This window comes from Mesoplodon densirostris, chromosome 10 (assembly GCF_025265405.1).
Source record: "Mesoplodon densirostris isolate mMesDen1 chromosome 10, mMesDen1 primary haplotype, whole genome shotgun sequence".
Lineage (NCBI taxonomy): Eukaryota > Metazoa > Chordata > Mammalia > Artiodactyla > Ziphiidae > Mesoplodon > Mesoplodon densirostris.
In genome coordinates, this window is record NC_082670.1 from 14396202 (window position 1) to 14410437 (window position 14236).

General features: G+C 42.3%; 1 protein-coding gene across 2 annotated transcripts in view; it reads right to left on the bottom strand.

Moving 5' to 3' along the window:
* Window positions 1-2700, bottom strand: part of NUP153 (nucleoporin 153) — an 80685-nt gene extending 77985 nt beyond the window's left edge. The window contains exon 1 of one of the 2 annotated variants that reach the window (XM_060111359.1): window positions 2339-2700. Coding sequence is in view for 1 of the 2 variants with exons in the window: in XM_060111358.1 (XP_059967341.1) it covers window positions 2134-2244 (111 nt within the window). In the remaining variant the exon portion in view is untranslated. Of the gene's footprint in view, window positions 1-2133 lie in introns of both variants that reach the window. The other variant, XM_060111358.1, reaches the window with a different exon arrangement.
* Between the last annotated feature and the right edge of the window lie 11536 nt (window positions 2701-14236).

The window sequence follows — 14236 nt, forward strand, 5'->3', positions numbered from 1 at the left end:
CACCTTTGATCCAATTCAAAAGCTAAAAATGTACTTTCTTTTTCAATTAAATGGGTGGGGCAAAAAGCTGAAAGTACTTTAGATAGGGGGGAATGATAAACTATCAGGCTTTAAAACAAAACCACACAGTCTGAAATCATACCAGCTCTAAGACCATTTGGATCATAGGTGTTACGTCGTTAAGGCATCATCTCCGCCAAATTAGATTTTTATCTAAGTACATTTTAAAATAAGGTGTGGGGCTTCCCTGGTGGTACAGTGGTTGGGAGTCCGCCTGCCGATGCAGGGGACACGGGTTCGTGCCCCGGTCCGGGAGGATCCCACATGCCGCGGAGCGGCTGGGCCCGTGAGCCATGGCCACTGAGCCTGCGCATCCGGAGCCTGTGCTCCGCAACGGGAGAGGCTACAACAGTGAGAGGCCCGCGTACCGCAAAAATAAAAAAAAATAAAAATAAGGTGTGATTTTTGGCTTTTGCCACTCAGAATATATGAGCTCCTTTCTAAACTCTGTCCAGACCATCCAATGATCTGTATTTACAAATTTCTTTTTTTATGTAGTAACTTTCTTTTGAGGAGATCTACGAAAGCACTCAAAGACATTTATTCTTAGGAAAAACAGAAAGCATGTGTGTTTAACTTCCACTCAACCAAAGGATTAGGTTAAATGGCCAGGCTTGTGACCTGAATTCTAATCTTAAATCTGCCTGCAAGTACCCCTGCTCCTCACAAAGGAATCTGAAAACCAAGCTCTTTTGGTATATATCTGGGGGAAAACCGGTGGGAGGTAAAAGTAAGGCCAAGACCTGTAACCCTAAGTAGAAAGCTACCTAATATTATAAACCACAATTTTTACTATTAAGAAATTTCTCTGAAATCTTTTAAAATTCTGTTTTTAATAATACAATTTAACACCAGCACCAAACATGTTGAAGTGTTCAATATTCATCATCATCCAGAATAAGGCAATCTAGGAAGTCTACCCTTAACAGTAAGCAACAAGTTATCAGACCCTTTTGCTATACCTTTGTGTTTTTTATAGGTTTAAGACCCACACTTACTTCTACCTAGTATCCCTGAAAAGTGTTGTAAGTGACGTTTATTAGAATATTCTTAACATATTCCTACTCAATCCCCATAACAAGTAAAATTTTAAAAACGGAGTTGTCTCAGAATCAAATGTCTTAGTTACAATTAGGATAAACTCCTTTTCATAATTTCAAACACCCACGAATGCACAGGGTGCTTAGATTATAAGACCACCAACATTCCTGGAGTGTCAAAAGTACCTAAACTTCTAGAATACGCCCCGTAACATTAAAATAGTTTGTGCGTGAGATCAGAACTGGAGTCCCGGTCAGCTGTGCAGAATGGCCAATTCCAGCTTCCAAAATAAAAGGCGGGGGGGGGTGGGGAGGCGGGGGGGGGATTGGACAAAAGTGGAGAGGAAAGAGTCTCGCGACGGAAAAGGGACGTAAGTGTGGAGAGGGACTTTCAAAATGCCCCAGTGCCACTAACTATAAGCCGGTTAAGAAACAAACAAACAAACAAACAAAACAAAATCGAAGCCAGTGCTCTCAGATCGGGGAGGGACACCAGGAGATGGAGAATTAATTAATCGCGTTGTAAGTTATTCCACTTTCCGCCCTAACAGCGGCACCGACAACCCCCGGGTGCCCCGGAGGCAGATTCCTCCGGGCAGCCCCCTCCCCACACACGCTAAGACACGGGAGACTAGCAAACAGCAGGCGTAGGGGCCTCCAGTCACATCTTTTTCCTTCTCCCTCGAGAGGACGTGAGTAATACCCCCAAACCCCCAATCCCCGCCAAAAAACGGAAGAATTCTAGGCCCAGCGTGGCCTAGGATTTCTGTTCCCGCCCTGCGCCGGTCGGGGGAAAGCCCCAGGCGGAGAGGGCTGGGGAGAGGCGGCCGAACCACACGTGTGCGCCGCAGGATTGGCCCGTCTCAGCCCACTTCCCGTCGCCGCCCCAGCGGCCAGAGCTCCCGCCGCCTCGCTCGGGCCTCCGCTCAGGCCCTCCCGTCCGCTCCACGTGGGGCGCCGGGGCCCCTCGCCGCCCGTCCACTCCCGCCCAGTTCCCTACCCGCTAGGCCCCCACGGCGCCGGGGTCCCGTACCTGGTGCTGTTGTCGCCCCTGCTGGTAAGGTTTAATTGGCCCCTGGTGGCAACGCCGAGTCCGGATCTTGCCGCCACCGCCCCCTCCTATGCCTCCAGCTCCCGAGGCCATGGCGTGAGCCTCCGCGGCTTCCCCCTCCGGGGCGGGAGAGGCAGAGACGGCCTTAGAGCCCCCCCCCGCCCGGCCCCAGCCCAGAAGTACGCACGCGCTGCCCACACAGCGGGGCACAGGCACACCGGGAATCGCGGGGCTGCGAGCAGGAGCGGAGAGAGAACGCGCGCTGGCGGCAGAGAAGGGGGTGGCGGCGACAGAGGCCGAGGAGCTGGCTCCGGTCCGGCAGGCTCCCGCGGACCCCCGCCTCTGTGTATGTCACCGTCTCTGTGGAGGTTCCCCCGCAGAGGACAGTGCGAGCGGCTCCGGGCGCTGCTTAGGCCTAACTCAACCGCCGGCTGCTGGGGATTCTTCTTCCGTCGCCCTAGCCGTAGCTGCCGCAGTTGAAGCCGCCGGCGCCGCCCGCCTACCCCTCCCCTTTGCGCACAGCGCCCGCCCAGCCGTTGTCGTCGCCCCTGCAGTCGCCGCTGTTGCGTCTATTGACGCTGCTAAAGCCGCTGCAGTCGTGAGCCAGAAGGTCGTCACTTGTCAGCGCCCGACTAGTTTGCATCATCACGCTGCGACCGGGTGATAGGCGAGGAGGAAGGAAGGGCGGGTCGAGCCCGCGCTCTCGGCTGCGCTGGCCGCTGGGAAACGTAGTTCAGCGGAAGAAGGCGAATTCTCAGGACGCGGAAGGAGATGGACGGTTCGCCGCAGAGGCACAAAGCCAGGGGTTCCGTTCGCTTTATTGCTCTTCGTTGCAAACGTAGACTTCGAAAGAGGCGTTTAGCACAAAAAGAGTAACCTCCTTCCCAGTCTCCTTCTCCCCGTGGTTGGTAAAGCGGGCAGAAAGTGAGCAGATTGTAAAATCACAGACAGAAGCTAACAATACCTTATAAAAAGAAAAAAACTGGTTGAAAAGACAATGTCCATGATCTTTAAGCCTAAAGCAGAAATAGAAAATACATAGTTTCGTTAATGTTCCATTAACATATAAGGGCTTTGTTGTCAAAACACACAAGTGCTGGAATTCTCACTCCACCACTCTCTAGTTTGACCTTGGATAAGTCAAAACCTTCCTCCCCCCTATAAAACGGGAACTTTAAAATCCACCTTATAGAGCTGTTGTGATCATCCAAATGGAGCACTTAGTATATTTCCTGGTATACAAGAAATGCAATAAATGATTACCTACAGCAGTCAGCTCACATTAGAGGTGAGTGGTATATTACCAGTAATAAAAATATACATATATTTGCCCCAAATTGAGGGCATTATATTTAGGAAAGTGAATAAGCGAGCTAGGCTCAGAGACTGCATCCACAAAGTAGAGAGATTGTAAGAGCTGACTGTTAGAAAGATCTTGGTGATCACGTGGTCCAGCCCTCATTCAACGGACAAGACAGGGGTCCAGAGAATTCAGGTGGCATACTGGAGGACACTGAGCTGTGCAGTCAAAGCGAGGACTATAACCCAGCTTTTCTATAAGAGTTCAAACAAGTAACCTTAGGGAGAAAATCTACTGTGAAGAAACATAGGCTTAATGTTCCATTTGAGATAATTGGTTTTAAAGCTTATAAATAACTTCGAAGTCAAATAAACTTAATTTAAAATCTATCACTTACTAGCTGTGTAGCCTTGGGGAAGTTACTGATCCTCTTTCTAAGCTTCAGTTTCCTCATCTGCAAATAGAATGAATATTAACCTCAACAGGTTGGTGGTTCTGATGAAAGGATTTATGTATCTCTGTATAGTTCATAATAAATGCTTAGATACAAAGCATCTAATATCATCCAGTTATCAGATACAAATAACTAACTTCAAGACTTTTATACCATCTCTACCACCAAACTTCACTACAATATTCCAATCACTATATAAATCATATAAGTCAAAAGGTGAAGCCAGGGCTTCCCTGGTGGCGCAGTGGGTGAGAGCCCGCCTGCCGATGCAGGGGACACGGGTTCATACCCTGGTCCGGGAAGATCCCACATGCCGTGGAGCGGCTGGGCCCGTGAGCCGTGGCCGCTGAGCCTGTGCGTTCGGAGCCTGTGCTCCGCAACGGGAGAGGCCACAACAGTGAGAGGCCCGCGTACCGCAAAAAAAAAAAAAAAAAAAAAAAAGGTGAAGCCAAATTAACAGTACCTTGGAATTTGTAGTACCTTCCAGCACCTAAAGAATCATGCTGTATAAGGCATAGGCTTACAGAACAAATGGCACCTCTGACTATAACCACCAAGACTATAAAAAGTTCCCAAATAGGATAGACAAAATTAATTACCTCCTTTTGTGCTTCAGTGTCCTAGCTTCATGCTCCCTTCCACCACTAACTCTCCAGGTATACAAGCTCTTCCCCCTGAAGCACTTCATCCTTCTTCAATACAGTTGTCTTTCATGATTCTTAGCTAGGTATGTGACAAGCAGAGTAAGGTAATGCCTAATAAGCCAACTCCCAGGAAACATCTGTACCTGAATCTCTAACTGCCCTTCATATATAGGAGACTGAACTATAGCCACATACCATTTGCCCTCTTCACCCTACCAAACTCAAAATTTCCAGCACAGGAGAATAAACTGGCTGGGACTCAAAAATCATTCCTTTCTTGGGGGCTGTTATTTGGTGTATGAGACAGCATTCATATCCGAGCTCTGAAAGGAAAGGACATGTGAAAGAGCTGGGCCACACTCGGATAAAACTTCAGAACAGAAGATTAGTAGGATTCAGGGAGATAAGGAAAAATCCACATCCTCCTTTAGCCTTGATCTCAGTTGTTTAACTCATTTTATGATTATTTCTTTGAAGTAAAATAAATGTGAGGGAACAATAATACTTTAGTCCCACATTCAGGTAACTGAGTTATTGGAAACTTTACCAATCTTGACAGCAGAGAAGCAATAAGAAGCAAGAAGAAATCTGCATCCTAAACTTTCCACTGCCTAATTTTACCCTGAAATAGTATCAGCCTCGCTATGGGATGAAATAACTTCTTGTACATACTTTGAGACTCTAAAATAATATGGTGTCTGTGCTGAAATTCAGTTTGGAGTTACAAATCACCAAATCTAGAATTCTTCACACACTTTTGGTACAGAACTCATTGTTCAGTTAGGAATTACTAGTAGTTGAATGCGTTATAATAAGTTATTCTGATTATAAAACTTAACCTGCCCACCTTCAAAACATACAAATAATTACTGGATATTTCTCTAAGAGATACTATATATAAGTTGGGAAAAATATCAAATGGCATGGAATAATAATAGGTATTCTTGAAATCCTTCCAGCGATATTAGGAGTTAAGTTTGGGGGGAAGGGAATAATATGTATTATTTAGTACGTGTAAGTAAGCAATTTCTATAAATGATAAAATTTAATCCCTACAAAACCTATGATATTCTGTAGTTCACAGAATTGGAAGCTATCACTTGCAGATTTTCTATTATAAAGTGGTTATCTTCTTTATTCATCCTTTTTTCATTATTTCTATTCCCATCAGTCTTTAGGTCTAGACAAAATTGAAATAACTCTGAGAAGTGATCTTGTGTTTTGGGTTGTTTCACTGGGAGTATTTTAATAGAAACTAATTTCTCCCCTAATAGGTTTTAAACGCCAAGATTTTTCTACTCACTGCTATAATCTGAGCACATAGAAGAGTGTTGACACATAGCAGTAGCTCTACATATACTTTAGCTCATTTGCCCAACATCCAATTACTACCATTGCCAACTGTTTCCATTTTATTGTAATAAATAATACAATGATGAATACAGATGAACTACTTTATATAACCTTTCCTAGCTTGCATACATTCATTTCCTATACTGCATAACAAATTAATATTTCTCAAATTCATTTATTTATTCATGATAAAGCACTCATTAGCATTGTAAACAGATCCCTATGAAAATATTATGCAGGAATTATTATCCTCTTACCTTTGCCATCACTCTGCCATTTTTGTAGCCAATTTAGGAACCTAACTACCACTTAAACTATTTTTTTTTTTTTTTTTTTGCGGTACGCGGGCCTCTCACTGCTGTGGCCTCTCCCGTTGCAGAGAACAGGCTCCGGACGCACAGGCCCAGCGGCCATGGCTCACGGGCCCAGTCCCTCCGCGGCATGTGGGATCCTCCCGGACCGGGGCACGAACCCGCGTCCCCTGCATCGGCAGGCGGACTCTCAACCACTGCGCCACCAGGGAAGCCCACTTAAACATTTTTTTTTAAGATTTTTTTTCCAGTTCAGTGGAGAACTTCACACTTAAAAAACTCTCTCTGTGATGGCCTTCATGTTGACTAAAATGTTGAGATCCTAGTACTGTCTTACTGCATAGTGAGCATAGACATTTGCCACCTGTATGATATGATAGCCATTGGAAAGACTAGACTCAAATAGCTGGCTTAGGATCACCTGGGAATTCCAGGACTCCCATCATGGCATGGGGATATGAGGACATGTTGAAGGATGGGAGTGAAGAGTACATCAGCAGGTGCATTGGGGTAGAAAGGATATTGTACATCAGACCTCCAAATCACAGAGAGAAGCCATGTTAGCAAAATCAGTAGAATTCAATGTATTTGTCTCTATGAAGGATAAGGAAAAAAAAGACAGCTATTCATATTCAGATCAAGTGGCAGAAATGGACACAAAACACAGAAGGACAGAAATTCCATCTCAGTAAGTTGAAAACAAAAATTAGACCAACTTCACTTAAACATGGATCCAGTTTTTTTCAGCCAAAACAGATGGTGTATTGGAAGAGATCTTAATTTATGAGAAGACTGTTACTACTAAAGTCCCTCCCTACAAAGAAACGTCTTTATTTTTCCCCATATAATATGGTATCCATCTGACAATTATAAATTAGCAAATAGAGAGGTTTCTGACCTTTCTTTAGAGATAAGGAATATCCACCAATTACAAGTGAAATACAATTTGGTCTACACCCAACCTGGATTGAAAAACAGCCTTTGTATCTTCTTCAAAAGGTAAGACAATTCTGGCCAAAGGAGTATTTAGAGATGACAGTTACAAGGAGTTAGAAAGGTATGTATTTACCCTACCTACACAAAATGAGGTATCTGCTATGATGTGTATTGAAGCAAATTATTTTATTGAGAGTAGTTTTAGACAGATCTCCTTGATCTTCCAACAGACATTTCTATGTGATAATTATTACCAAGCATTTCATTAGATAGAAAAATAAGGTTAAACTAGTGGGTTTTTAAAAAAAATGTATTATAATGATATAATGAACTTCAATCTCAGCTGGAAAAACTCAAAGTGGGGTTGGGATTCTAGAAAAGTACTGGGGTTTTTGTCTGTATTTTAGGGACAGAGAGGCCACAGCATTGGGAAGATATTTAAAGATGTACATCATTATACTCTCATTAACTTACTGTGTTCTCTGTCTTTGGGGAATAAAGTAATACTTAAGACTAACTGAATTAACTAATATAATCAAATTTTGATTAACTATATATATCACTTAATTCCAACATGCCAATAACATTTTTCTTCTTCCTGACTGCGTATGTCAATATATAGTAGCTTTTGGCATATATGTGTTTATGTACCTTCCATTATAATTGAAGGCACATTTTAAATTCATCAATCCTAAATGGAAATTCAGTTTTACTGAATGAAATAATAACCAAATTCAGGAAGACCAGTCCCATCCTATTATTTAAGACAGTTAATGAATCAACAAAGATTAAACATATATTAGCCTATAGGCAAAATGTAAACTAGGGTAAACATAAACAATTGAGATCAAGGCTAAAGGAGGATATAGATATTTATAAACAATTTACAAACATAATCTAAACATTAACACCTACTATGTGTTGAACCTACTATGTGTTGATTTCTAATCTCAGCATTTAGTATATATGTCAGTGTACAAAACATTAAAACGAGCTCTGTCCACATAGTGCATTATACTTTATCATTTTACTGAATTCTCTTAAAGTTTACTGTATTATGCTCTTATTAACCCCTAGCACGTAACACTAATAATTACTCCCAAATTCTACTTTCTAAATTCTAAACACCTGTTATTGAATTCATCCCATACAATACATCTAATGGCTTAGTTTATTTTTTTAAATATAATTCCTCAGTTTCATTAGAAAACTGGCCTCATCATTACATCAATCTAGGTAAAACTATAACGTTTGCAAAATTCAATTTGCTCACAGTGAGACCAAGCATTTTCATTTTTTAAAAGCATTTGTAGGGAATGCTGGAATGTATTAGACCCTAACTTATTAAGACTTCTTTTCAAGAGCATTCTACTAATTAACATGTTAACAACCCTACTGTACACGTCACCCCACCACCACCAGAAAGGTACAACCTACTTAGCTTAAAGGGTGTCTTTTGGCCCCTCGCTACTCAGGGGTTAGCAGCACCAGTCCTTGGGAGCTTGTTAGAATAAAGATCATCCCAGGCCTACTTAATCAGAATCTGCCTTTCAACAAGATCGCCAGGTGATTTCTATGCACAGGACATCTGAGAGGCACTGTTTTAAGAATTAACCATGCTGTAGAATTCATAAAGCACATCTGAAACGTTAACAGTCTGAAACTAAACATCAGTTATGAAACATACTTGAGCACTTTAAAGAGCACTTTGCTAATTCCCAACTATCCTTCTTTACTTGTACAAATTTTCTTTTAGAATTAATTCACAAGAAACAAAAGACATGGATGGAGAGTAAACCATCTCACAATCCCAGAAGCTGTGAGCAGAGAGGAATTCTGAAAAGAAACATCAGACTACTTCCTTAGAATTGCTGTGGCTTTTCTCTTTTCCAAACACTCACAAAACCAATACTAAGGTAGGAACTCTTAAGGGGGAATATTCTTGGTACTGGGTTAGCAACTAATATCTAAAATGTTGGATAAGAAGTCAGGCAACTTGGAGTAAAATCTATAGATTTTTTCACTTTCCTAAACTGTCAGGACACAAATGACGGCAGCTTTCTACTTAACAAATTATAAAAGCAATTAAATAGATCACCTACTAATAGCCTGACCTCCTACGTAGGTGCTATGAAGTCAAGACAAAATTCCGATACAGTATTTTCTCCAAAAATTACTTGTGGAAAATAATTAAATAGTAATGGATCTTTAGAGTAAAAATTCCTTCCCTGACGTTGGTCATCAAAAGTATTCTTTCCACAACACACCTATAGCTCTTAACTCTTACAACAGGGAAGGCCTAAAAAGTTGTGAAACACAAGAAATGAAAAATCGTTTTTAAAAGACTCACACATACCTCCCCTCCTATAGGCCAAATATAAACACACTTGTTCATATGAACAACTTACACATCAAGACATCAAGGTATTGAAGTTAACCAAAGTTTCTGTAAAGAGCAGGCTTAGGAATCCCTGTTCTTCATTAGTCTGCAATCAACAATTTAAGTAAGAGTTGATGAACCTGCAGCTTATAGATTTTTTTTGTAGATTTTTTCCCTCTTATTTAACATTTGGTACATTTCACCTTTACCACAATGTGAGCAGAGATGAAATTAAACATTTAAAATTTTCATTAGCTTCTTCTTTCAAAGGAAGCTAGACTATTACCTGAAATGAAATTCTGGATTTAGTACTTTTTTAGTGTCTATTATCGCAGATAGCAGAGCTGATTTAACAGAGCAACTAACCAAACATAACGGTTAACAAGATGATTTTAAAGCCAGTACCTATAACCCACGGCCTGTCTTCAAACTATCTCACCTTGTTTGGGTCCATTATAAGGACAACAGCATATCATGAGTCACCACCAACATGGTTCTTCAGAACCAGAAAACAAAAAGAACTCTACAAATATTCTCCAAAGCAAATATGAGGGAAGTTAAACTATTCTACATGTAATATTAAATAGGCAGTGTTGCCAAACAAAGGCAACTCTGCAGACATGGAGCAAAGCCTGTTAAACAGACCACCTCCGGTTAGAGAAAGCTACCTCTGCCCACAAAGGTTTAGATTCAGAATTAAAACATCAAAGCACGTCAAAAGTTTCCGCAGAGGCCCTAACCAAGCAACGCACAGCTTCTACCAGCCACGATTAAATCCAAGCCACAACTTGGATGCTTTAAGTTAGTAAGAGTTAAACCAGCCCTTTTTCACTTGTGTGGTCATAAAATCTTGACCCTTCTGTGAAGCAGCAGTAACTCCTAAGCACTTACTATAAGAAGCACCTGCTTTTAAGCCCATGTCTTTCAGCTGAGGTGCAGAGATCAGTGAATGATCTTAGCTTCATGCCTGCTCACACTGGAGTATAATCCCTTGTCTCTCCCAGATTAGATGGTGCCATGCAGAACGGCAGTTACTCTGCAAACAGGTGGTGAGGACACAGACCTGCAAAAGGCCACTAGGAGTAGACAGTTAAGAAGGAAAAGCCATTTTTCTCTTTTCACTGCTGGCCCTTGCGACTATGCCTCTCCTTAACTCATCATCTGCAGCCACACTTTGCAGCCACACTTCCTCAGATAACAGCCTCTTCCTTTTCTCAAGGTTTGCTTTGAGTTTACAAACAAAAAGGAGCTGACTTTTCCCCTTCATTTGCTCCATCGTTAACTTTAGAACGGGATTTTTTGAAAAGTCTTAAAGACTGAGATGGAGGGGAAAAAAAATGCAATAGGTCTTAGAAGCTTTCTGTCCTAAGTTCAAACTAAGGAAAATAAAAGTACAGCGACCAGTTCTACATCAAGTCAAAACAAGACAAGTAAGATCATTTGTTTAGATTTTTTTCAGCAACTTTCACTGACAACTTCCTACCCATGCCAACAATGTGGAAAAAGAAAGGGGAAATGTTTAAGGGGTGACATAGAGAGAAGAAGGGAGGGCTGAGGAGAAACAGGGAAGAGCAAATTTTAAATTCTGACAAATAGTCACGATGAGCAATTCCTGAAAACTCAGTCAAATATTCTGCCAGGTCCGCAGCCGACCTGAACTCACCTTTGGTGGATTGACCCTTCGTAAGTCAGTCTTCTGAGTCTAGACTGGCTTCTTGTTGATCCAAATTCACATGCTGTAAAATAAACGAAGGAGGGATGAGGGGTACTTTGCAGGAATGGTGCTACAGACGTGCAGAGTATCACTTACTAACGTCGTAAATAATGAAGGACTAATAAATAATACATTAGAAAGAAAAGCCCCTCATTATTGCCACATCATGGTTTCCTAACATTTTATATCCAGAGTACCGTGTGCAAATTGGATAAATGTTTACTAGATGGCTGAATGCATATTCACAGAGGTTCGTTATTTCAATTTGTTATTTCCCTCAACCACTTTTATGTGATGGAATTATTTTTCTGTGTATTTCAAAAATACTTTAGTTTGTTAAAATAATCTTTTATTATTAAAACACCTTTAATCCTCCCTTTCTTTTTAAACACAGTTTACCTTAGACCATGTACTACTTGCTGTGTCAGAAGTAAACAGAAAAAAATCACTTTTATGTAATTGGATGAAGATAGTGCTTTCCCTCAGGGATTATACCAAAATAGGAACTACAGGAGGAGGATATATCCTTTAAAACCAGACCTTTGGAATATTATGCAACAAATATTTACTAGCGTTCTGAGCCATATGTTCTGCAGATAGAAACATGATGACGACATAGGGCCTGCCGTTTAGGGACAAGTAGAAATGGTTATACTTTTACTTTAAGGGTTTTGAATAAATACTTAATGCAGATAAATTTCCTTTTGGAAATATGTATTGCATAAATGGCTGTAAGTTTACATTCTTTATTTTAAACAATTTTCAGTCAGAAAACAGCTTCACCTAAACCAGATTTGTCCCCATACCCTGGGCTCAGTGGAATTGTGATCAGGATGCTCAACTAAGGAATGAATTGAGTACGCTATTCCTTTATTTATTTATTTTTAAAAATTAACCATTTTGAAAATTTATTTATTTATTTATTTTTATGGCCATGTGGCTTGTGGGATCCCAGTTCCCTGACCAGGGATCAAACCCGGGCCCCCTGCAGTGGAAGCACAGAGTCCTAACCACTGGACTGCCAGGGAATTCCCTAGCCCTTTGTTTAGATGTAAATAAATTCTTTAGGATAACAGAACAGGGTAAAAGAAAATACTGTAAAATGTAAACTCTGGACTGAGATACATAGCCCTGAGTTTGCAACGGGACAAATTGTGTCCCCAAATAATTGCAATATCCAAGTAGGATCTTCCAGAGGAGAGGAAGAGACCAAGGAATACGATTTAAAGTTTCCCACACTCTTATTTAGTAATTAATTGCATGAAATAAGAGGACTAAGGGGGGACTTCCCTGGTGGCGCAGTGGTTAAGAATCCTCCTGCCAATGCAGGGGACACCGGTTCAAGCCCTGGTCCGGAAAGATCCCTCATGCCACGGAGCAACTAAGCCCGTGCGCCACAACTACTGAGCCTGTGCTCTAGCGCCCGCGAGCCACAACTACTGAAGCTTGCGAGCCTAGAGCCCGTGCTCCACAACGAGAAGCCACCGCAATGAGAAACCCACGCACCACAACGAGAAGTAGCCCCGCTCACCGCAACTAGAGAAAGCCCGCACGCAGCAGGGAAGGCCCAATGCAGCCAGAAATAAATTTATTTAAAAAAATAGCACTAAGCGTACCCACTGTGAGCCATACACTTCGCTGTGTGCTTTACGTGCATTCTTTTTCATTCTTTTTCATCCTTAAAACGTCTTTTAGGGAGCTGTCTAAAAGAGAAGGGTTAAGGAGTTCACTCAAGGTCATACACTTGGTAGTTGACATGATGGGCTCTGAACTCACATCTGACTAATTTCAAAACCTGTGTTCCTTTCTTTAAGCCAGGCAGCATTCTAGAACTTCCCACAGCCAATGGGCGGGCACAGGGGGTGGAGTCTGAGATGTTTACGGAAGCTGCTCAGCCCACTGACATTCCGGCCTCTTCTCACCAGAGGTTTGTCCAGCTGCTTCTCAGCCAGGGCCTTGGCAGGGTTTCTGGAGTGGAGTAAGGGCTCTGCTAAACAGGTCGGGGACAGTGGGAGATGTCTTATTGGGCCCCCTCACCTGTGAGTTCCCCTCTTTGTAGGGTTGCCAGACAACCTAGAAGACACCCAGCTAAATTTGCATTTCAGAAAAGCAACGAATAATTTTTTAGTAGAAGAATGTCTCCAGTTGTGCAAATAATGCATGGGACAACTTCTTTGCTAAATCTGGCCACCCTGCTTCTTGGCACTATTTCAGAATGTCTTGGATTAGAATTAGAGAGAGTTGCACGCATGCTGGAGTAACTTACAACTCTACACGTGATCTTTAGCTTAGAATGAAGATATCCTGGCTATTGACCGGAAATGTAGGAAACTCAACGGCAAGCCCATCATCCCTTCCCCATACCTACCCAGGCTGTTCCGTGGTTTATCATGGGATGCTGCCATTATTCATTCGATTAGCTTCTAGTGCAGCAGACATGTCTTGACATGAGCAGACATGAGAGTGTCCGTGACTCAGGTATTCAAGAAATGTAAATTCCTATTTCTTGAACTCAACAGAATTTCTGTTCCAAAACCCCATTTTTTAGAGGTAGCAGAAACATAAACTAAGTCAAGTCAGGTCTCAGCACCCCGCCTCTTCCTAGAGTCGTTCCTAGGGTGCACGTCATGCTGTGGGGAGGGATGTGTTTCTTGATGTCCTCTGTGCCTGCAAATTGTTGCCAAGGCACCTCGCCTTCCTGGCCTTCTTTCTGCCCCCTTCAGTCCAGGCCTTTGCATTCCTCCGGGTCCTCCTGGGCTGAGATGCACGGTGTAGCCCTTCCCTCTCCAGGGTCTCCTTGCACTCCAGGCCTCTGCTTTGGGGAGTGAAGCCTGAGGCTTTTCGCCATTGAATCCTACCGCCTCAGGTGGGAAGGGCACGTAGTTCCTCTGGAGCACGCCAGGCACCTGTGTCCTCTCTGTTCCCCTCCCCTCTCTAAATACCCTCTGCTTAAACAATCTTTCTTTTTTTTTTTTTTTTCTTCAGTCTTTTTC